We start from the raw sequence: 24,598 nt of genomic DNA, 5'->3' as shown, positions 1-24,598 counted from the left end.
TTATTAATTATATTTATTAGTTTATTCATTCCTTAATGCAAAATCGCTGAATTATTGATATCACTGATTCCTTTGGTGGTAACATTCTTTATGAAAAAAGTATAGTATTATCATTGGACTTATTTCTCTTTTGAAATTATTTATAATGCTCTCAGACGAATGTGGCTTTTATCAATGGCTTTTTTGACAGTTTCATTTTGCATTGCATAAAAACTTGCATTTCTCCCTAACCCAGTTTCTGTGTTGGAATGATTAACACTTACTCTCGATTGACCTAAGAAGTTGCGTGCTGTCTTTTGAATGGAAAACCCTCTGAATAAATATATTTAGCTTGTAGAACTAAATTCTAAGACAGCTATGTAGAGCTTTTATTGAAATCATCAGATCTGGTGGAGTGGAGATGCAAATATTGGAATAAGGTTGGTTGAGACTAAAGGGAACATTTTGAGAGAACCATGGTTTTCTCTCCACTTAGAATCAGCCTTCTCACCAAAAGCTGGCACCTTGTCTTCAGCTGTTTTACTGAGATGTTCACATTATTCTTTTACCTTCTCCTTCTTAACTTCATATTTTTTGGCCAGCTGCTTTCCAATGGCCAACTTGTTTTGAGAACCACCAATTTTTGAAAACCACCAATTTTTTAGAACCACCAATTTTTGCAAACCACCAATTTTTGAGAACCACCAATTTTTGAGAACCACCAATTTTTGAGAGGCATCAATTTTTGAGAACCATCAATTTTTAATGACAATAATAAACAAGATGCCCTTTTTTATAAAACCTTGACTTCTGCTCACTATTTTAAAGTGCATGAGAATAATAATAAATATTATACACTCTTTTAGGGTTGATAATTATTGCTATTATTTTTATTGAATTTTTACAAGTATTTGGAAGATATTTTGAACGAGAGAAGCAGATCAAATTCCAAAGAAAATTATTGTTTAGATCAACATATGATGATACATACGCCATACTACTGACATGCAAATTGTGTACTTCCTTTATGTAGCTAAGTTGTAGTTAATTGAAATAACATTAATAACGGAAGTCAAAATTAACTTTTTCCATATTTGCGATGCCAAAGCAACATTAAAAAAGGGGAAGCAGCCCCAATGTAGAGTGCATCAAATTTTTTGTACATGTAATGCTGGAATGATATGATCTTCCTTTTTTCCACTGCTGGATTCATATTTAAACTGACATAGTGCAATCATGTGTAAGTAAGTCGCATAGCACCAAGAAATCTTTTTTTACCCGTCCAACAGTGGACCTCTTTCTTGAACCAACTACATAACATTACGATTACTCCCATTAAGGTCACGCCCATAGTTTTGTCTATCCTTCGTATTTATTTTTTTTCTGGAATCTCTTGCACTTCAAATTTATACCCCTTGTTATCACGAGCCGTATTCACCGTTTTTGATTGCCCATTTGCTTCTTTTTGTGTGTACGTACCCTGCACTACAACCATCTCCACAGCTGGCTGGATGTCGCAGCTTTGTTGATGCATTTTACAGCAGCACTTTCCCTCCCTGTCTCCTCCTATCCGCCTTGGGGATATTTTCTGCGAGAAGTCCAGGGCAGCACTGACTACCCCAGACATAAGACTCAGGCCGACATAGAGTCGAAATTCGAAGAGAGGCTGCGTCATAGGTGCTGTTATGTCACCGTAACCAATAGTCGTGAAAGACACAAAATAGAAATAAACCCCATCTAAAAAGCTCAGCCTTAATTCAGGATCTGGATAGTAAAAGCTCACCATTGCTTCTAAAAGAATATAAGCCCAAAGAAAAATGAAAATAACAAGAAAGGACTTGAGCTCTTTGTGAGCAATTTGGTATTCCCCAGTGTGAGTGCGCCGGCAGCTTAGCAGTTCAACGATTTTGCTACATAGTTCAGCAAGTAACTGTCCAACATAACCCAAAAAGAATAACATCGTTGGGATGCCAATTAGAATGAATGGAAAAAACAGTAGCTTTCCAGCCATCGTTTTGGGGACAACGTTGCCATATCCTGAAATATAAGAGAAAATTCTACTTTACTAAAAATATTTTATTCAAAATACTGAAAATTTGTACATCTTGTAATCGCATGTTGCACCCTTTAAAAGCATGCAATTTTACGTAGGCCGATATTTCCCCCCACATTGACAGTTTCAATGCGTAAAGAATTACAAAGCAGTGCTTTTTATTTGAAAAGAATGAATATGTTATTCGTGTGTGCTTTTACCTCTTAGAGTAAAGGAGCTCTCATTTCGAGGAACCACAGTCAAGATTTCTAATGTATCATATTAATTAATGTTGCGGCTTTGTGTTGTTGTGAGACATCAATATTTTCATTTCTCTTTCAACAAAGATTGCTGCGAGCATCGCACAGAACCTCTCGATACCTCATGTTTTCGGACTTCCATCAACTTGTTTGCTTTATCCATTTTTATTTGATAGGTAATCAAGATGATATTTGAACGTTAAATGAGAAGCCACGCAACCCTGATGAATGATGCAACCTGTCTGTTTGCTTTCTTCATTTTCCCAACTAATTTTGCTGCATTGTTCCAACATATGTGTTACCAGGACACGATTTTCCAGCTTAGCTGCTTCACGGCTGTTTGTTGTATTTGCGGTTATGATTAAAGAAGGCACAAGCATGTAATTAGTTCTAAGCAGTGCTATCAAAATAACAAGGGGGAGCTCTTGCACAAAACGTTGCTAAAACAATAGCAAAAGGCTAATTTTCGGCACCAACAAGGGGCGCATCTCCCCTGAACCCTCTATAACTACACCCCTGGTGCCAAGCAAGTTCTTTACGGACTCCCAGAAAGAAATCTAATTTTGGCAATTTAAAGGCGGTCACACGGTTAGCGACGGTGAGGAAGGCCATTGCAAACAAAACAGCTTAAATGCCACACCCAAGCCCCGTCTAGAACCATTGTTTTTCTGCGGAAGTTTTTTAGGGATTGCCCAGGGGACGGATAGGCACCTTTCTCAACTCTGTATCAAGGGTTTTGAAATCTTCAGTGTATGAATAATCAATGCAGTGGTGTATGAATCTTTTTGCAAGTTGAAGGTGTACAGTATTCAGTGACTTACCAACTGTGGTTAGAGTGATAGCTGTAAACAAATACCACTTTTTACAGATTTCGCTGATTGATACTTTTGTAGGTACTGGCTCTTTTACATTAAAGTGTCTCTTAAACTCAGCATGGTAGATCTCAAATTTGCTTCTATCAAAATCCCCAAGAAAAATTTCATCAAGCTCCGCGTACAGTTCGTTCTCTTGTCTTGTCACATTCAGCTTCTTCGTCTCTTTGAGTCGCTTGATTTTCTCCTGATTGAAAATGCAATCTGTCAATAAAAACCCCTCTTCTATGTACGTGTACAGAAACCATGCAGTCGTTTGTATTATAAAGAGGACTATTATCTTTTTCACTAGCTGGCGTAAGCGTTTTCCGAAACAGCCGCGTCCATTACAGCAAGCCATACCCGCGCTGCGTTGCCAACTTTCCCGTTTCTACTCTCCAGAGAGAATCAGAAATTTGCTTACAGCTTATTTTCACATTCGACGGGTGGTTACTGGTCTGAGTAAGGTTGTTGCATGTGATGGCAATGGCCAGGCAGTCATCAAATCTAAAGCAGATTACGATTGGTATGCCCCAACAAAATAGACTTGATCGCCTGGATGGATAAGCCTACATACAGCATTAAAATCGTAATCGTAATCTGCTTTAGATTTGATGACTGCCTGGTCATTGCCATCACATGCAACAACCTTACTCAGACCAGTAACCACCCGTCTAATTCTTTCGTAAAATCCACAATAAGATTTCATACAACGATACAACAATCCATAAATAATTCATAAGGATTGTAGAAGGGTTTTAATGCTGTATGTAGACTTATCCCTCCAGGCGATCAAATCTATTTTGTTGGGGCATACCAACAGAGACTTTTCGGCAAGTTTACCAACAACCATGTTTGTATGATCATCTTCTTGGAAAAGTGCGATTTCCTTTCATGCTTTGAAAATATTATCGATGCTTTGACTAATTCTTTGTTCTATTTGTTTTCTCTCAAAGCCCTTATCCAGAAACATGTAGAAAATGTGAAATAATTCTATTAAAAAGTTAAACAATTTATCCGCTGCTTTCACCGAAAGAAAGCCTAGCTCCTAGGCTTCCTCGGTCTTAAAATCCTACTTTCTCGTATTATCTCTCCACCCATAATCCTTTTGTTATTGAAGCAAATGCCCATTTCTCTGTAATTCACGATTTAAATTAGTCAAGAAAGTTTTATTGCTACGTTGGAAAGAACAGGAAAGATATCCCTAGAAGAGACGAGAAGTTATTCAAGTTACAATGCCGTCGTAAAGCAACCAGCATCCTTAGATAAAGGAAAGGTTAGAGGAAAAAATTGTTCTTGTTCTTGTTCTTGGTGCAATTGCCGTTTTATTTGCAATGTGAAAAGGGAAAGGAAGAAACTGCCTATCTTAGGAACCCATCTATTTTGGCCAGACAAAGATTTATGAGTCAAGCATCTCGATAGTTATGCTGAGGTCAGCGAAAATATACTGTTGAACATGTTTATAGAAGATGAAAATGAAAAATTTGGTCTAACCTGCCCTTTGACGTAATTTGCCTTAATTTTAATTGTGTGTGTGTATGTGTGTGTGTGTGTTTGTGTGTGTATGTGGATTTTTATCAATATTTTATCAATGCTTTCTTACTTGAATCGTTAGGACCTTCCTAGAATTGTTGTTTCAACATTTATTGGCCTTCAAAGCAGGTTGTTTGCTAAATAACTGATTATTCTTATAAAGACTATTGTGCTGAAGCTGTCTAAATCCTAGCTGGCTTCGTCGAAAATAGTGCATTTTAATTAATTTCTACCAGGAAAGAGCAGAGATGCAAAATTGCATGTTTTATCTGAAGAGGCTTATTCGGGATTTCTTTGGCAATGTTAAACTCTTGCAGGTACCAATATTATCTGAAAAAAATATGAAAATGATAGCAGATGGTCCAAGTTCAAGTCAACTGTTAATGTTCAACGAAAATTTGTTTGAAACGTATCGCCGATATTGAACACGATTTTCTACATTTTTACCATTGAAAGCGAACTGGTTGAATCTTATCTACATTCTTGTTGTTTGACAGGTACAGGAAGATTTTTTTTGCAAAGTATTTTCTGCCTGTCGTTAAGATAAACATTGCATCGAGAACGCCTAGGCTGGTGAATGCGGAAAGGTGTCCCACGCCTGTTTCATATTGAGACGCAATGGCTACGTGCAAATGCTGCAGATGCTGCTGCGGTAGTACTGGTGCAAGAGAATTCTGGTCCCAGATGTTTGACATCATAAAGAAAGGCATACCAGTTGTTATAATGCAGATAATTGGATGGGCCGTCTTCTCCTATGTCGAGGACAGTTTGAGCATCATAGATTGTTTTGTTGACAACGAGGTAGTTGCTGATAAACTCTACCCTCAAAGCGATGAGATGAAAAAAGCAATCGAACTTTTCACAAGACTTAAACATAGAACAAAACTGCAGCCTTCTTACAACCAGAGTATTGCAATATATGCGTTGTTTCAGTCATATTTTAAAGTCCCTCCTCCAGTACATTTGTCAAAAATGATATTGGGAGATCTTGGCTGCCTAAAATGGTATCGCTTTTCAGTAATGACAATGACAACAATTGGTAAGTTGATTGTGAAAATTGAAAACTTTTTATGTTGTTTGTCCACCAAAGGATGATATATGGCCCATCTTGTACTGGTCGAATAAGTCAAGCACACTTTATGCTAAATTTTATCTTCATCGATTTGTAATCAACAAGTATGACACTTACCTGATTACCAAACACTGTGTGTTCTCTTTATGTATTGGTTCAGCTTTCACAGTTGTTAGAATTGTAGTTATGTTAATAGAGCGGTAGAGCGATGTTTTCATAAAAATATATTTTTTAGATTGTTTTATTTTTACCCTGTAATTTGAGAGTCTATCATAAATACTCCTACATGCGAGCAAAAGTCGAATGTAGTTGCGGTAAAGCTGATTTGCATAATTAGAGGTGTCCCCCAGTGCTCTTTTGGATTTTTCCATCGAAAGTAAAGAACTATAAATTGATGATGCAAGTTATAACGGATGACTATGGGGTAGGGGATGGCAAAAAAGGAAACAGATTGTTGTGTAATGGGTGAACGGAGCTTTTCTTGGTGCTAGCAGAGTCCAATGTAAATGCCATTTTTGTTTCAGGTTTTGGTGGTGTAACTCCGAAGACAAAACTTGGGAAAATGCTTGTTATCCCGTATGCCTTGGTGACTATACCTTTAATGCTCTCGCTTCTGGCAAGCTTTGGAACCATAGCTTCAAGTTGGGCGGAAGGCATTATGCTGTTGGTGCATAGATTAACGAGAGGAAATAAGCCATTGAGATACAGGCTCATCAAACGCTGCTTCTATCTCTACATTGTGGTTTGGATAGTCAGCGCGTTTTTCTACTCAGTAGCTGCAACGTCTCCATATGTGCTTGATACTTTTTATTTTATTCAAGTTACCTTCTCTACAGTTGGATTTGGAGATATATTAGGGCCAGCAAACAAAATAGAGTTTTATATCTATTGGCTGTTTTTCGGTTTGGCTGCATTCTCTGGGTTTGCTGATTCGATTTTGGCGGCAGCACCTAGGGTGAAATTCGGGATCAAAAGAGGCAACACGTTTTTTTGTTTTCATTACATTGAAGATGAAGAATTGGAGGGGTTTTCCGATACCTCTCCAAATCGTAATAACGACTCGTCTCCAAATTAGAGAACGATGGTCACATTGCTCATTGAAGATTCGTTGTTAAATAGTGTTGGTCTAGGTTTTAGATCGGCAACATTGAAATGTTTTTTCATTTGTTTATTAAACTTTAAACTTTGTCGAAGGGTGTCTTGGGCTCGGGGAAAATTGTCGCAAGATGGTTTCTTGCAGATTTTATTTTACTGATTCTCACTGAGAAGCACTAATTGAACCATTTCTCAATCACAATAATTGATAAAAAGAAATAACCAGAAAGAGATATCGCCATTTTTAATTCTTTGGGCTTGTTTGTTTGTATTGGAAATCCAAAAGATGAAACAGCATTGAAGCAACAAAACAGAAGGAACAGGTGTACGGTTTCATGAAAAGCTACGAGTGTGGCTTTATGAATCCTTTGCATCAAATCAAATCAAATCAAATCGATCAAATCAAATCAAATCAAATCAAATCAAATCAAATCAAATCAAATCAATAGACATTTCTTCCTTCCCTTGTCAAGGTTTTGCTACAAGCTCTCTCTCCCCTCCGCGAACTCTCCCTTACATTTCCAACTAAAAACACTCGTGGAGTGGATTCCAGTAGCCTTTTTCTCGATTCAGAGACTTGAATTATCAGTTTTACGGTGTCTATTGAATCTATCTTTAAAAGTATATTTCGTCATCACAAGTTCCGTCTATATTTTGGACAATCAATTCATAGTTATTCTATGTGTATCAATTAACTATTGCCTGCCGCTTTTAAGAAATGACCTGTGCTGAAATGCTGATGATGAAAGGAGTTGGCATTTCACAAGAATTTAGCCTCGTAGCTGTGGTGATCGTTGAGCGCAAAGAAACGTGCATGGAATTTATCTGAATCGATCTGAAAAAGAAGTGGGATTCGTGCGAGAATGTGTAGTATAAGGTATATTGTTTATGTTACTATTGAAGATATTTTCGTATGACATGTTGTTTGTTTTAAAAAGTCAACTTTCAAGATCTTGAAGTGCCTAGAAAAGACAATGTACGGTATCACATGAAATTGCTTGCACAGGTGTAAATATTTTTTATTGTTTACAATACTAGCTTGTTTCTCCTCTACTTTGTATTTGTTATGTTACGTTTATATTATTTAACTTCCTTTTACATTGTTTATACTTTTAAGCTTGGATTATTTCTAATTTGCAACAAGTGTATGTATCCAGTGGAATTTAAAATAAAACTGAACTGAACTGAACTGAATTGGTTCACACTTGATAAATCTTGAATGTATTTTTAATTTTCTTTGTTCATTTTGGTATCCTTGACTATATTTCATATATTTTAATATTTATTGAGTAGAACTGGCAAGGATGTTCAGGCTTGAGAGGAAATTGTGTTCCGGAGTTATACATTATTCGGTGAACATTGAGCAGTGTATGCGGTAAACAGTTTCGTCAGTCAATTGTCAAAGCACGTTTCTATATGCATGTCGACTTTTTGGCATAAAACAATCAAGGAGCTTACCACACAAGCCATTTTCTCATAGATTTTAAGTACTTTCATACGAATCCATTTATCAAACTTTTTTCTAAGTAAATAAATTTGAGATGCTCTTTCAATCTCAATCTCCCGCCTCATCAGTATATCAGGCTGTTAGATGCCATCGTTTATGCTTTCCTACACAGAAAAAGAGATGCGCGATTGACTATTAAAGTTCACCGCAATAGTGCCAATAGTAGGCACACGTAAATGATACAAACAAAACTCAATGCCTTTAAACCAAAAGCCTCTTAATTTTCCAATATTTTTGTATTGTCTTATGGAATGGTGCAGTAATGGGATTTCTATCTGCTCGTGTGCTTAGTATCCGGTATATCAATCGTAATTAAGGTGTTTGTTTAATCTATTCAACATTTGCTTTATATTTCATGGTTCACAGCAGGTTGAAAACAAGCATTTTTAGATTAACCATCCTTTACTCAGTGTAATATATTTGAATATCAAGATATGAAATATGTTAAATCTATGAAATAACTGATGCTTTTTGGGCTGTCTCCACTATCCAGTTTAAATACGAAATATAGATGACTGCAGATTATTTTCCCCCTGTGTAATATAGTTTTTATGATGACCCTGGACAAGTACACAGTCATATTGTAAAAGGCTATATATTGTTATCTATAAAGATCTGCAAAACAATATTCTATTTTTTCAAACAAAAATTATCACGTGTAAAGAGCCACTGTGCAGAATACACCGTGCATAATGGAAGTAGCAAACTGTTGTATTGCTCAGATATGGGATTTTAATATTCTGATTCACTGTTTCCTAAGCAATGAGGTTGATGTTATATCTCTTGTTGTGTTGCGTTAAGAATAAAAACATCCCTTACTTTATTATATCTGACATGACTGCTCTAAATGTCAGCGGTTCTCGAATATACCTCGGGTTCAGAATATATCTCCTACGCCAGGGGTGCCGTTCTAAGGAAAGGGGGCTGTGCTGTAGGCGAATTCAAGAGGCCACAGCCATTACCACGCCCTTACCACACCCAATATACTTACACTTGTGTTAAAGACTCACCGTTCTGTCTAGAAGTCATTCAAACTATTCGATGACACAAAAAGACTGATAAGAATTATGTTGTTTTCGGGTGGCATTTTTGTAAACAAGCACAATTTAGTAGGTCATGATTTGAAGCAGGTCTGAATTGCGGTTTTGATGAGTAATGTTAAATTCCTGGATTTGTTGGGGAGACTAGATCGCGGCTCCATTGTTTAGAACAAAAGCGTAAGTGGTTTGTCCGAACCAATTAGCTACGAGGAGTAGGTACGCACGCGCATTAAACCTGCTAGAACAATGCAGGATCTACGTTGTTTGTTTTTTCAAAGTTCCCTCCTTTGCCTATCTGTAGTGAAATGCAAAGTACGCATGTGCCCCTACTCCTTTCACGGGGGGCTACCTACACCTTACGGACTTACCCTAACTCGTCTCCCCAACAAGGATGGATAATGATGAATTCAGTTGGATTCCTAACATAAATGGTCTTGGCGCCCATCTGCTTTACGTTATCGAAGCACAAAACTATGATAAATACAACACCAGTTCCAAGCAAAAAAAGTAACACATCGAATGAATAGCCTTGATGTAATAATACAATGAAGCGATATGATGAAGATCAAGACCTAAGAACTCACAGGCACACATCATGTAAGAGCTTAACACGCTAGAAACGTGCATAAGCGAAGGATTCATCAGCTCGTTCATTCGGAAGTTTCATTGGTATTTTGCGAGTTTTTCTCTTTAACATCAGTGAAAACTACGGGTATTGAATTCTGAAGCTGGATTTAAAAGCTTCAAGAAATGTATTGCTTTGAGCTAATATTTATTGTGTATTCGTTTTAGATACATGGACTAAACTTTCGTCTTTTCGAAGCTTTCGTCTAAACTTCAATTTTCTGTGTACAGTACAGCAAAGTGCAGGAGAACGTATGCAAAAGAGAATAGGCAAGAATCCTTGAAGAATAATGACGCGACGAAGATGTGTTTTCTGTGTTTGTTGTTGTCATTGTTGCAAGACATTTTGGTGTCAGATTCTTGGAATAACTCTTAGATCTATTCCAATCGTTATACTTGAGCTCATAGGCTGGGCTTTATTTTCATACGTAGAGGATAATTTGGATCTGAAATATTGCTTCTCGAACATCGACCATGTTGCTGATAAACTCTTCCCGCAAGGCGATGAGACGAAAAAGGCTACCGAACTTTTCACCAGACTTTACCATAAAACAAAACTGCTGCCTTCCGACAACCAGAGTGTTGCAATATATGCGTTGTTTCAGTCCCATTTCAAAGTTCCTCCTTCAGTACCCCTGTCCAAAAAGATATTGGGAAGTCTTGGCCGCCTCAGATGGTATCGCTTTTCAGTAATGACAATGACAACCATTGGTAAGTTCATTCTTTGCAAAAGCAAAACTTTGAGTTAATATGTTAACTGCAGTTAAATCCTGTATATAAGAAACTCACTTGTAAGAAACCTGATTTTTTCCAGTTTCTTGCAAGTATTTATTTTTAACAAAAGTGTGTGAAATGAAATAAATATTCGAAGTAGTTATTTAAAAATAAATTAGCTTTCAACTTATTGGATTTAAGGCACTAATCTTTAAAGACTTTTATTCTTTCTTCTTCTTATAAGCAACTCAACCGCCATTTTTTCAAGATTTACTCCTCTTCTAATAAACTATGCAGATTGACCCGAAAGCATGTGGGTTCTTGCTTTCTTGGCAAACATGCAGATATAACTTCTCCCTGTTTTTCCCCCATTGATCCTTCAACCCATCATCCTTAAGCTTCTGTTACCCACTTTCATCAACCAAAAGGTAAAAACTTTGGCAAATTTCAGCCTCTTGCTACAGAACTTAATAGGAGAGTTTGCAAATCGGAATTTTTATTTTGTTTTTTCAGGTTTTGGTGGCGTAGCACCGAGAACAACCACTGGCAAATTGCTTATGATTTCATATGCCCTGGTGACAATTCCAGCGATGCTTTCATTTCTAGCATACGTTGGATCCGTCGTTTCCAGTTGGGTAGAGAATTTGATGCTTTGCGTCCATAGATTAATCAAAGGCAACAAACCTTTGAGATACAAACTCGTCAAACGCGTCATCTACATGTACATTGTGGTTTGGATAGCGGGCCTGTTCTTTGCAACAGACTTCATTTTCAATCCGTTGTATTTTCAGGCATCAAGCCACGAGTCTTGGATCGATGCCTTTTACTTTGTATTTGTCACATTTTCGACTATTGGATTCGGGGATATATCAGAACCTGCTAACGACAGCAAGTTTTATGGCTTAGAACTTATTGTTGGTTTAGCATCATTCTCTGGATTTGCTGACTCGATTCTAGCTGCATCTTCAAGGGTTAAGTTTGGATTCAAGAAGAATTACACCTTTTATTTCTTTCACTATATAGAGGATGAAGAACTTGCGCAAAACTAGGCCAGAAACATTTACTTGGCTTAATTTTCATACGTAATACCTTTTTGTCAGAGTGCTTAAGGCATGTTTAGATATGCAGAATTATCCCACCTCTGAGCGTTTGTGCTAGCTAGTGGAAAACATCTGCTCATGTTACGTACATCAATTTCATCCAACACACTAAATGCTTAAACATCCGTTATAATCACTCCTTGTAGTCAGTAAGATGTTCAAATGAGAACATGGAACCACAAGAGATAAGATCTGGCAGTCTGAGAGCAGAATCTCACTCCCCCTAGAATCAGTGACAGTTTGAAGGGGTCCAGGGGGCAACGGCCCAGGCCCCCATGCTTATGATAGCCAGAAGGGGCCCCGCACCCAAGAGAAAAATTAAAAGTGTAAAGAACAAGGGCCCCACAGATGTTTTTGGTACCGGGCCCCACAGTTTCTAAAACCAATTCTGCCCAGAATAAATTCCTTCCGTATAAACACAAGAAAAAAATTACAACGCTTTGTAAAGAAAGATTGAGTCATACTTTTCAGCCCATGGAAAGGAAAATGGGATAACTTTGTCCATAAAAAAGGCCCCAATAAAGACAAGTATTTCCGTTCACAATAACAAGAGTGAAATTTGAAACTAAGGGTAAACATAGCTAAAGCAAAATTATCCTAATTTTCAGCCCACGAGCTTGGATGAAATCACCGCATAATTACATACACATTTCATCCTACCTACAAACTTTTTTAATCCCAGGTCTCCCTTCAGACTCCAGAACATCAAAACTTTGTTGTGGAACGTGAACGCGTGTGCAACTAAAAGATCTTCATCTCACCTTCAAGCCAGCTGAGCGTTTTTACGGGAAAATTTATCTCGAGTGGCGAGATCCAGCAAGCTGAGGGCCACATAATAATTTTCTATAAACTAAAGATGGAAATAATAAAGCTTTGTAACATCCCCCTTCCTTTAAACACGAATGACTCTTTTGTAACCCCCCCCCCCCTTTTGACCTGGAACTCTATGGTTTATTCATTGCTGTTGAAATCATCCACCCAAATGCTAACAGTGATGAGTGCCGAAGCGAAATTGATAATTCAAAAGGACCTAAGATTTTGTGTATATACTGATGTTTGTGCAAATGTGCAAGATAAACGGAAATTATTCCTACACGAATTTCTATTTTATATTTATTTGCTAAAGCTAAACACCCCTTTCTAAAACTAGATTGAATGTTTACGATGATCAGTTCTATTCGCTGCCATTCAACCAGAGAACAGAACCGAGCACTTGCTTGCTCATGTTTATTATTATTAGTGATACGTCACGATATGTACGTCAAAACTTTCAAACTTTATGGAACCAAGCTTTGGAAATCTCTTCCTAAAGCTAATAGAAATGGATCATCATATTCTTTTTTAAAACGAAGTGTAAATTTATTTTAAGGCAAATTTAATGACCTTTCTGTTACTAACTATGGTTTTATTGTGTAACTATTATTATTAATATTTTACAGTTCTTCTACTTTTCAGGCTGAAAAAGCTTTGCTTAGTCCAGTTATTTTGCAAACAATCTTTTGGTGGTACAAAACTTGTAAATGGCTTTGAAAAAGCAAACATTTAGTAAACTAAAGCTTTTCGTCTGACACTCTCCAGAGTTTAAAACGTCAGAACATAGATCGAAAACTCTACGCTAAGAAATATATATACCCAGTTGTGGACCGAAATAGGCCAATCAGAAACACGAGCACATGACTGTAAAACTCGTGTTTCTGATTGGCCTATTTCGGTCCACAACTGGGTATATATATTTCTTAGCGTAGAGTTTTCGATCTATGTTCTGACGTTTTAAACTCTGAAGAGTGTCAGACGAAAAGCTTTAGTTTACTAAATGTTTGCTTTTTTCAAGGCCTTTTCCAGTTATTTTCTTTAAGAATATTCATGTTTGTACATTCATGCAAGGTAGTTTATAGAGCTTAAGAGAAAATCGAATATAATACACCTCGACTCTGTGACTTTCCTGGAAAAATAAGGAAAAGAGGAGAATAAACTTTCTAACAGAACCTTTGCTGAATTCAAGGGAAACACCAAGGACATAAAAAATTTGGACTTTATAACAGCACTGTATGGATATTATACTCTAAAAATCTTGTCAATTTTACGAGTATCCTGCAGCCCTTTCCGTAGAATGACCCCAGTGTTTTCACTTTCAGTCTGTAAAATAAAAAATATTTTCGGAAAGCTACCAGAAGCTTGGGCTAAGCCTATAAATTCCAAAATATACCTAAAACATAAAAGAAATCATCTTGCTCTTTGTTTTGAGCATCATAGCCCTCAAACATTTTATAGCAACCTCAATCCGTCCGCGGTCTTTGCTGCACACCTTTAGTGCTTTAGTTTCGAAGGTGATGTCTTCATGAAAATTTAAAAGCTAATTAATGAAAATAATTTTCAAAAACCTAAGTGGGTACAGCTGATTCCTGTTAGCTGAATTTTTTCCAAATTTCTGCAAGTTGCCAAGGACATATTTACCCTGTTGTCCGTGTCCGCGAAGTTCATTTGTTCCTGGCCTCGTATTCAGACCGCGTCTAAGAAAGTGCAAGTTGAAAAGGGAGTCCTGAAGGGGAAGTCAAGTGACTTGCTAACGGCCAACTGGACAGATCCGATGACATTTTGCTGGAAAAAAGGTAGAAATGTTTTTTGACGATGATGACGGAGATTTCAGTCCAACTCCTGCGGCTGGAGGGTAAGTGTTTTCCTAGTAGAGGCTTGATTTATTATCATATCGACCTCAAACACATGTAAACTGGAGGCACGCCAGTTAATACTCCTCTCCCAGTCTGCAGAGCTTGGCATTTCTCGACAAGATCCTGTGTGTGCAAGAGCAAATATAAAAGTGTGCAAGAGTGCTTAAAACGTGCGCAATGTGTGCTCACTGTTAAGTTTTGATCCAATGTGTGCAGCAAGCTTCTAATGAGCAAAGTATTTGCCATTTGTCTCACAATGTGTGCACAGCAATTATTTTCTGCAAAAGCACTTTCAAGCATTCCACAATATTTTGACTTCAGATTATAATTTAGCATGGGGTCAATCTTATTTTGTGTGTGATTGAATTTCAATTATTTTGACTCCCCACCTTTGTACTTAGCCAAACCCCTAAAAGTTCACTCAGTCAGTTGATTTTCACATAATTCAGTCCACAGAATGATCTCTACAGAGTAAATTTATGACCCTATAATCATGCTTGAGCACAAGTCAGATACTTTAGTTTCCAAAATAATCTTACTTTTTTTATTCATACCAGTTTATGCCCTTTGTTAGTAACCGGCAAAGTCTCTTCTTACCAACCCGCACTTGGGAAATTGAGAATAAACCTAAGGGTGTAGTTTCTCAGAGAATTGGAATATGCTAGTCAGTAGATTTTTAATTCTGGGCATCAATGACTTTAGGGCAAGCATAGCTCATTTAAAAATATCAAATCAAAATACTGAGATATGAGATGACTACAGGGCCATTTTGCAGTAATCTATAGGGTTTGGCCCTTAAAAATTTTCCTTGGGGATATCCCCAGACCCCTCTTTTTCTAACCTCACAAAGCTCTGAGATTTCATTGAGCAACTTTGAAAAGTTGTCCCTCGTATTTCATTCAAATGCATTTGCAGACCAGAGCTTTCAAATCAGGAAGAGAGTATCATGTAGATAAACTCAAACTGCTCACAAGATGCACATAGCAAAAGTGGTACATGTGTTATATTTTAGTCATAGACAGCAACTTTTTCAGTTTTTCTGATGCTGAACGACACAAGTTAAAGTTGTTCTATGAATACTAAAATCATAATTCATCAGCATTTCAAAATTTCAAAGAAAATGTTGTTTAGACCAAGATAGAAAAGCAATGTTTCAAAAAGGATGGTCCTTAAAAATTTTCCAGTACCCAGAAAAATGTGTGTGCAGCCTGATGATTTTGTGTGCATTAGATAAGCCTCTGAAAAAATCTTGTGTGTGCACATGCCACACTCTGCAGACTGGCTCATCTCCCATGCATCCATGAGCCAGTGCAAGAGTTACCAGAAAAACAGCAATGTTATTTAGCCCACATGTTTCCTTATTTTCAGGAACTTGAAGAAAAAGTACAAATCTCTTTTTTGTAGCTGGACAGGGGTGAAACTGCTGGGGGGTATGAGGGTGGGTTGCTGCATCCCCCAATCTACAAAAAAGCAGATTTGGTCTGACAAATTTTTTGCTGCCAGTATATCGGTCGGGCAAATCTGGAAATTTTGCTTAGATTGCACTTTTATTGCTACTTTTTCCCCAAGCTTGGTTTTTGAATTTATGGTCTTTTGCCCCCATTTTTTCAATCTCTACCCAGTTAGGAAAACAAACAGAAACGAGGCAAGTAACAGCAACATAATTACATTTCTGTCTTTTGTCTCAAGCTGGACATGCACATCTTCACCTCGAGATGCGGAAGTAGAGTCTGAAGTATTGATCAACAGCAAAAAAAATTCAAGTTTCTTCTATTTCTGAACAATACCAATGTTTACAAAACAAAAAAATCAAGCTTTGATGATAGGTGTACCTGTAAAATACTATTTCCAATGAAAAGAGTTTCTTTGCACAAGCTTGAGGGGTTTTGCATTCAGAGATACTTTGTGCTTGGGAGTCTCAAAATGTTTAATTTCCTTACTGAGCAACCGAAAGTGGAAAATCAAACTCAGAAAATAAAACTGAAGCTTTTTTATTGGATTACTATTTTTGTTGAAACATTGTAGTCTGTGTAGCTGTTTCTAAATTCCAAAATTTCCAAGCTGTGTTTTGTTTTTCTCTGTGATAAAATTGAGACCCTACTTCAATCTCTTTTTTAAATTGCTCTCTTTATAGCTAGGAGATTTAGAAAGTAAAGACTGTTTTTCTTTTATAGAAAACACAGGTGTTACAAATGCTTGCTCTTCGGGAAAAAAAGGTTTATAGCTAACACGAGAAAACTAGAGGCATATTTCTGTGGCTTTCAAAAACAGCCTGAGTCTGAAGGCATAACATACTTAGTGACCCTCTTGGGGTTTACCGATGATTTCAACCCTTGAAGTCATGTACCCTAAAAATGATGTTCAGGCATACGCACCCTTCCATCAAGCATGACACGCCCTTTCGTCGGGCATCCAAGCTTCATATCCCCCTAATAAAAATAGTCATTAAGTTTCCCCCCTGCAGCTGGATAACCCAAATTGATGCGTATATGTGTTCCAATGTTTGTGCCACTCAGGTCTTGGTATATTCATGATGAGATCTTTCACCAGCTCTATAAAAGTAAACTTGCATGATTAACTTCTTACTGTATAAATAATAAGTTTTTGCAATAAATTCATTACGTTTTACTTTAAGATCAAAGTTGGCGTCTCTTTTTGGAATGGGCTCAGGCTCAAATGCTGGTAATGAATCACTGACATACACAGCACCGAAGCAACCCAAAGCAAAGGGTATTTACATGAAATTATTCTTTCTATTTATGCACAATTGCCATTTGTTTTGCATAGTTTGGTTTGGCTTGCATTGCATTTGAATCTTGTTGTTTCAAATTGGACTTTTAGAGAACTACTGTTGGAGACCATCATATCCATGTATGTAAGTGGCTTGTCAGTGTGCAGAGAGTGGCATGTGTGTGCACAAGATTTTCAGAGGTTTTTCAATACATTTAAAAACGTAGAGTTGCACAGACATTTTCAATTCATTAAATTTTGTTAAGAGAAAGGGGATCTCCCTATGCACGATTGGAGCAATAACAGTCTATGGCAAGGATTGTACCATATTTAAATAGGTTAAATTTTTAAGAAGCTTTCTAATTTCTCAATCCAATCGGTATGTAAACCTGTAGAACATAAAATTGTTGGAGAAATGTACAAATCAATTCAAAGTGAAAAATATAATAGGTTTTTTTAGTTCTTAAACCTGAAGGTGAAGAGATTTCTGGACTGGCTTCCTTTATATATAGAATATTATTCCAAAAATCATGGCTTTTTCAAAAAAATGAAGTTTGATGTCATGTTTATTTTAGTTTTACCTAACAGTTACAGCTGCATTAGAGAAAAAAGTAAATATTTTTGTGAGATGAAATGTCGAAATTAACCAGTTGTATAACAATGGCTTTGATGGGAAAAAAAGAGAAACAGAAGGGGTCAATGGGACTCCTCCCCAAGAAACTTTTTGGGAAGTTTGAGCTTTCTACCACTATTTCCTTGAGGAAAACACATTTGTAGCCAGAAAATAAGACATTAATTTTGAGAATTATTTTGTTTTTGCAGATGAGTCAAATGGAAAAACAGAAGCAAAATCTGCTCCAAGTCTTTTAAATGCAACTGCAGTTCATACTTTTAGATAGTAAGTGGAAAAATTTTAAATCCTTGAATTAGCCCCCTGAGGGCTTATTTATTTTAATATTTTTGGATGGGGGAGGGGGGCTATTTAAAGGGGGCTGATAAAATTATAGTAGAAATTAAGAAGACATTAATAAAAGACCTCATAAGTTTAAGTAGGAATTTCTTAATGAACATTTTATTAATTATTACCAGAAGTATGAGTTTTTGTGGTAATTCAATAAAACTCCAAAGGCAAAAAGATGGCAAAAATCAACAAATCAAGGGAGGCCAGTTCAAGGACTTACGGTAGCAGTAGGGGCTTATTTGAGGGGGGGGGGCTTATTGACAATTTGAAGTTCTAGGGCGGAGGCTTATTTGAGGGATTTTCTTGAAGAGGGGGGGGCAATTTGAGGATTTATGGTATGTACAAAGTTTTTAATCATGGCCTCAATATATATATATATATAAAAATTTAAAACGCCTCAACTGAAAGGTAGGTCTAAGATCATATTCTGTTTCGTCCTTCTGTTTGGTTAAAAGTTCCTCCTTCCCCCTATCAAACAGTGGAAAATGGTGAGGATAAAGGAAAATTTGAAAATTAGGAAACAATAGTTTGATGGGAAAATTTTGTGTTATTTCCAGCTAAAGCAAGCTGATTTTTCTTTCTTTAGTGTGAATGGGCAGTATATGAAACAAGGAAAACTAGGAATTGCAGTTCTTGGCAACCATACAGATGTAGATGTAAGTTTACTTTTACTTTGAGTTATTCCTTTTTCTTGCTTAGCATTATAGCAAATTCATAATGATTTTAAATTTTCAAATCGTTCTAGAATGAACCATTGCCAAATTAAATAGAGTGACAGTTTTCATACCAGCTTCTATTTGCCCATGTTTAACCTTTATATGCTAATGCAAAGTTTTAAAAGTTAACGTGTTGAGGATGACAAAAGTTAACGTGTTTAGTCAAGTACTTTCCTTTCTTTGTGTCTCTTGTTAGCCTAAGTTTCTATTTTTCATTTTAAATATTTTCTGTCCAGTATAAAATTTTGATATATGTGAGCCAGAAGCAACCAGTTGCAGCAGCAAAAATTCATGCAAATTTCAACTACACTGTAAGTATAAAACAGTTTTATTTGCCATTTATAGACACCCCATTATTGTAGCAAATTTTTTAGCTTTACCTTAGTATTCTAAGAACTATTTAAATCAATCAGTATACTTCATTTAAGTGTATTCAAATTTAGAACTTAGATATTTTTTATATGATTTGATTATATTTCATTAATTTATTAACTTTAAATACTTTATATAAACCTGAAAGGTATGTTAAATTGATTATCCTAGAGGATGACAAAATCTTATAACTTTAAGGAGCCTAATTTTGAAGCACACAGATCAGCAAAAGCAACCCAAATTTTAGAGGGTTATCTTCCAACGCCTGATCTAACATTTGTCTATTAAATTCTTTCAATGCCATCAGTTGAGGTAAAGCCCTATTTTAAAGCATTGGTCTGCATACCTTTTCCCTTACATATAGAACACTTTTCAGTAGTATTGATAGGACAATAATTTGCATTTAATGTTGATAAATACATTTTTATGCAGCCAGAGGTGGCACTAGAAATAAACATTCAATGTGCCAACGTTTATATTCAAAGTAATTGCCAACAAATGATTTAACAAACTGACATCTGAAATGAGTAAAATGAGATAACATGCCTTAAGGTGATGTAGCCCACATAGAATGGTTTTTGGGCAATTTGATTTTATTCCGGCATCTTGTAAAAGGGACAGCATCCACCAAGTACCAACAGTATTGGGAAAGCCAAATAGATTTACTCCCAAAGTGGGGGCTAACTTATATCTTTGAAGGTGGCCTAAGACCCTCCTTGCTCCCCATGCAGCCACTCCTTTATAAAGCATTTATACTCTGCTTAATCATTTAAGCTGCTGTCCCTTCTTTTCAAGGCTCAAAAGAATAACTATGCAAGCTTCTATGATGACCAGTCACAAATGTGGTCCATTTGTTTTGATAATGCCTCTGTTGCAAGTGAATTTGGCAAATGGGTGAGACTAGACATTATTTGTTTTTTTAACTTTTTTAAACAAGAAGCACTTTTGCATTCCAGTTAACTATTAGTATCAAAAAATTGGGAAAGATATCTTATATCTAATGATGAAGTATGTTTGCTTTTTTGATCACTGATTATGTAGGCATACTGCTCTGTTTGAGAATGTTTCCATACTTTACCTATGCAGTGTTTTAGCCTTGTAATTCTAGTCCATTCTTGGCCATCTAATTCCTCTGAATCAGTGCTGAAACTTCAGAGCAATGTTTTCAGAGAGAGTTCATTAACTCTGTGTAAATCTTATAAATTTGCAGCATCCAATTGATCTACATCTCTGTCTATAGGTTGCACTTGCCAAGTTCAACTGTTCACCGGTTGGTCTGTTGAGCCAAGATCTTGTGGTTGGAGAAGGACAACCTATAGCAAAGGGTGATTCTGTAGAGCTACAGTATACAGGATATCTATATACCAATCAATCATTTGGCAAGGTAACATCTTCCCGGCTTTTTTTATGTTCATAGGCTGCTTATGGTGTCTTTAAACCCATTCAAAAGCTATATAGAGTTTAGGATATTCTCTCTGCTGACAAAAGTAACTCTACTTGATCTTAACTTTCATCTCTTTAAACTTTAGATTTTCGAGTCAAACAGAGAAGGTGGTAAACTGTATAAGATGAAAGTGGGAAAAGGAAAAGTAATCAAGGTATTTTCATATCAAGTTTAACAATCTTTGTTATCTTTTGATTTGTGGTATTACATGATTTAATAAAATTATTCTTATCCCGTATGGATAATTGACATCAAGCTATATTTTTTAAAGTTTTCTTGAATAAACTAATTTTTATGCAATGTAGAATGTTATTCTTTTTCGGATCTTTGTCTATAACATATCTCTTTATTGCCTTGTAGATAAATTGTTTCTAGATTTCAAGCGAAAAATGTATCAGAAAATTTCACCTGGAAATAAATATTATGGACGTTGATTAAGGATAGCATTTTTTTATTTTTCTCTGGCTTAAATGAATTTTGTATTTCGCTTATAAGAGTATAAGTTTTATGCCTTTTTTGTTCGATTGTATTTCATGCAAATTTCCGAATCCCAAGCAGTTGAATTTATCAGCTGTAAAACACCAAATTAAAACCAAAAAGGAGAAAAGATGAGAAAATAAATTGTCCACCTAAAACCTGTCTAACATATTAACCAAAAATCTTTGAAATCCAGTTGTTTGCTCCTAGGGCTGGGAGGAAGGAATTCTTGGAATGAAAAAGGCTGGAAAAAGACTTCTTATCATTCCACCTGGCTTAGCTTATGGATCAAAGGTGTGTTCTCATTCCAGCGCTTTTATCTGTATTTTACTAGGCTGCGATGATATTTCGATTGTTTCGATAGTTTGGCCATTCAAAAGCCTTAAGAGCTCTTTCTTGACCTCTTTGAGACCTTCTCCGGTTTGTAACTACTTGCTATCGGTTAATTAACTCCCAAAAATCTCTCTTCAAATCAGTTTTATGCACAAAGCAATACATTTGAATTTAAAAAAAGTTATCTTACTATGTTTTGTATCAATTCTACAATTCTAGGCGATCGGGGACAGAATACCTCCGAATGCAACTCTTATATTTGAGATTGATGTCACAAGGGTGAGCTTTTTTGTGTTTTGTTTCGTAAATTTAGATATCTTTTTAACAAAATTAAAACATGAACCTTTTTCAGGGATGCACTCCCTTGAAAACTAAGTGTAGTCAAGTAATGTTTGTTCAAAGCATTTACGTGAATTATATTTTTTTTCTAAAATTCTGGTTCGACAAGAAACAGTACTTATTTCCTGGTTTAAAATTTGTAAACCTCTCGAGTATTTATTGAATAAACACTTGAACATCTCTTCTTTTAAACCAGGCATCTTCATAATAGAGTAAGTTTGACATGGGCGGAATTTTGAGAACAAACACATAAACTGGAAGTTTTCATCCTAATTACCAAACGTGGAAAATAGCAAAAAGCGTTTGGGTGTCTGAGGTGTGTTTGACGAAACCTATACTCTAGTTACAAATAAACTTTTCCCTCCATTCCATGCCAGTTTGTAAAATGCACTTTACAAATCTGTTTATAAGAGGTATTTATTCGAAATATTTTATCTTCATCAGGCGAAATTTGCGAACCCTGATCCAAATTTTGCAAGACAAGATTCCTCTTCGAGTGAAGGTACTACAAGCTCTGCATCCAGTACTCAGGCCACAAAATCAACATCAAGTAGCGACACAAAGCAAGAATTGCCAGTTATCAGTGATCAGAAAGTGTCTGAAAGAGAGGAGACGAGCTCAAAGAATATCCCACATTCTGATTCAGCTAAATCGAATATTGAAGGGCAGGCTTCGTTACCTGGGTATGACTTGTTTCTCAGTTTTTAAAATGTTCGATTTTTCAAAGCCATTTTCATATCTTTGAATGATAAGTATCTTCCAGGCAAAACTCTATACCTGAGGAAAAGAATTTACAGTTGACGTCCGCTATCTCGAACTCGCAAGGAAACTGAAATTTAGTCGATGAGGCTGATGTTTGAAATACAGGCTGTCCTATGAAAGTCAAAAATTTTTTATGTTTTAAGTTGATTGCAAAGCACTGAATAAAGTACAAAGTCGCTCAGTTCTGTTTGTCTGTTTAACAATACACTGATATAAGATAATGCTGACATAATAGCATATCCCTGTCTGTTAAATATCATTTCTAAATTCATCTCCTGCATGTCTTGCTTTAGGGTCACCATAAATGATATTATCATTGTCCTCTAAGATCTCATCACCCCAGGGTTTACCACTTATATATTTTCTGCTTTTAAAGTTGCTGTTGTTGTTAATTCATCTTCAACGTTCAACAAATCATTTGCATTTGTGCTGAGCTCGAGGTTTCCTGAGCATTTCCTTGTAGGTCCCCTATATCTATTTTCCGTGAAGTTCACAAGTTCACAAGATAATCATTTGAACATATTTTTGGCTTGTTCTTTTATCCAGTTTAGCAGAAAACCTGTATAGTTCGAGTTCACGGTCATTCTTCCTCCATGGAAAACAGAAAAGGGTCCAAGCAAGCGAATGTACGAGATAGCGGGCAGTCAACTGTAAGACCTTAACAAGCAACAAGTGATTCATTCGTTAACAATGCTCGCTAACGAAGATTCACTAACAGGAACCGTTGGTTCACTTCACCTGATCGGGATTTGCATGCTAGATTAACAACTTTAAAACAAGTCCCTTTGATTTTGCATGTCAAATTAGTCTTGAGAGATTTTCGACTGATTTTGTTGTTAGTCAGATAAATCGCATGGACGCTTTTTCTCTGTTTTTGCCAGTCCCTTAAGTCGTATAACAGTTTTCTTTAGATTTTTCACTAGATTTGTTGCATGAAATTCTAACTTCTTACTTTGTTTATCAGGTTTTGTCGTACTAGAGTTTCTCCTTTGATTTTACAAGTCAGCGCTGATCCATCAATCACCTTTTTTGTTTCAGTGATCTCCATACCGACGAATCAAAAAGACGAACACATTCTCTGACCGAACAACTATCAAAGGTATTTTTCATTTTTTCCATACTTTTTTCCAGAACAGGAGTTCCATTTTGCCCAAAGTTCTATTTTGCATGTATTTACCAGATCTCTTTATCAATAGAGAATTCGCAATCCCCATTTTGTGCCTGGTTGTGTTCATCTCAACAAAATTAATAACATTTACTTTTAAACGCTCAAAAGCTTTAAAAGTGTTTTTCCGATATCTCTTGCATTTTTTACCATTTTTGGCTTCAACTGATTATTTAAAAAAATAGCATAGATATTTTGTAAGAAGTTGGCGAAACTGGTTTAAATTTATGCGTGTATTATTCGTGTACTGTGCATGTATGCGTCTATGATATTAAATTTAAGCATGTTTTGTAGAACTGTGCTTTTAAAAGTGTGAAAAAACTAAACAGGAAAAAAGATTTATATTTTGAATCTATTTTGAATTATGTTTCGCACCCTGTTTTGAATAACGTTATTTGAATTTCATTTGATATACCGTAAAAACTCTATTAAGCCCCCGAGGGGGGGGGCTTATTTACCTTTTCAGTCCTAAAGGGAGGGCTTAAAAGAGAGGGGGGCTTATTAATTATTCAAAATAAAACATATAATAGAAATGCGACATTGTTCTGGGATTTCTTCGAAAGAAACAACATCAGTATCCTCTTAACCTCTAAGGTGCACAAGGAAATCTCTGCATGGGCCTTATTTAATGTAAGACTCGTCAAGAGACCCACTCAATGCCCATGTTTTCTTTGTTTGACATTAGGACCTAAAAGGGGAGCTTAATAGAGAGGGGGCATGTTTCTAATTTTGGCTTGGTAAGGGGGGGGGGGCTTAATTGAGAGGATGCTTAATAGAGCGGGGGTCTAATAGAGCTCTTTGGATTGTGGATATTTATAAATAG

At 36.2% G+C, this 24,598-nt stretch overlaps 4 protein-coding genes across 8 annotated transcripts in view; 3 read left to right on the top strand and 1 right to left on the bottom strand.

Moving 5' to 3' along the window:
• Window positions 1–158: 158 nt before the first annotated feature.
• Window positions 159–3,686, bottom strand: LOC135693817 (two pore potassium channel protein sup-9). The gene is made up of 2 exons (XM_065212396.2): window positions 3,093–3,686; window positions 159–2,016 (listed from the first exon to the last, which is right to left on the bottom strand). Exons 1-2 carry the CDS (start codon window positions 3,481–3,483, stop codon window positions 1,352–1,354), a joined length of 1,056 nt encoding a protein of 351 aa, XP_065068468.2. The 5' UTR covers window positions 3,484–3,686; the 3' UTR covers window positions 159–1,351.
• A 141-nt stretch (window positions 3,687–3,827) lies between these two features.
• Window positions 3,828–9,425, top strand: LOC135693820 (two pore potassium channel protein sup-9). Of its 2 annotated transcripts, none has more exons than XM_089111356.1 (3): window positions 3,828–4,972; window positions 5,153–5,694; window positions 6,252–9,425. In XM_089111356.1, exons 2-3 carry the CDS (start codon window positions 5,274–5,276, stop codon window positions 6,800–6,802), a joined length of 972 nt encoding a protein of 323 aa, XP_088967482.1. In that variant the 5' UTR covers window positions 3,828–4,972; window positions 5,153–5,273; the 3' UTR covers window positions 6,803–9,425. The 2 variants fall into 2 exon arrangements, with proteins under 2 accessions (XP_088967482.1, XP_088967483.1); XM_089111357.1 differs by having other exon boundaries at window positions 3,828–4,398; window positions 6,252–9,424.
• A 173-nt stretch (window positions 9,426–9,598) lies between these two features.
• On the top strand, window positions 9,599–13,381 carry LOC135693821 (uncharacterized). The gene is made up of 2 exons (XM_089111358.1): window positions 9,599–10,704; window positions 11,221–13,381. Exons 1-2 carry the CDS (start codon window positions 10,284–10,286, stop codon window positions 11,754–11,756), a joined length of 957 nt encoding a protein of 318 aa, XP_088967484.1. The 5' UTR covers window positions 9,599–10,283; the 3' UTR covers window positions 11,757–13,381.
• Window positions 13,382–14,307: 926 nt separating this feature from the next.
• Window positions 14,308–24,598, top strand: part of LOC135693748 (uncharacterized) — a 63,587-nt gene continuing 53,296 nt past the window's right edge. For 3 of the 4 annotated variants that reach the window (XM_065212308.2, XM_065212309.2, XM_065212307.2), the window contains exons 1-12: window positions 14,309–14,475; window positions 17,112–17,206; window positions 18,029–18,104; window positions 18,754–18,823; window positions 19,120–19,194; window positions 20,051–20,149; window positions 20,496–20,639; window positions 20,785–20,853; window positions 21,387–21,470; window positions 21,729–21,788; window positions 22,293–22,531; window positions 23,649–23,709. In XM_065212308.2, coding sequence (XP_065068380.2) covers window positions 14,423–14,475; window positions 17,112–17,206; window positions 18,029–18,104; window positions 18,754–18,823; window positions 19,120–19,194; window positions 20,051–20,149; window positions 20,496–20,639; window positions 20,785–20,853; window positions 21,387–21,470; window positions 21,729–21,788; window positions 22,293–22,531; window positions 23,649–23,709 — 1,125 coding nt within the window. In that variant the 5' untranslated portion in view covers window positions 14,309–14,422. Of the gene's footprint in view, window positions 14,476–17,111; window positions 17,207–18,028; window positions 18,105–18,753; window positions 18,824–19,119; window positions 19,195–20,050; window positions 20,150–20,495; window positions 20,640–20,784; window positions 20,854–21,386; window positions 21,471–21,728; window positions 21,789–22,292; window positions 22,532–23,648; window positions 23,710–24,598 lie in introns of all 4 variants that reach the window. The other variant, XM_089111284.1, reaches the window with a different exon arrangement.

The sequence above is a fragment of the Rhopilema esculentum genome, chromosome 11 (genome assembly GCF_057945365.1).
Source record: "Rhopilema esculentum isolate cy_ngs chromosome 11, ASM5794536v1, whole genome shotgun sequence".
In the NCBI taxonomy this organism is placed as follows: domain Eukaryota; kingdom Metazoa; phylum Cnidaria; class Scyphozoa; order Rhizostomeae; family Rhizostomatidae; genus Rhopilema; species Rhopilema esculentum.
Note: the sequence above shows the minus strand (reverse complement) of the source record. Positions and strands in the feature narration are given on the sequence as shown.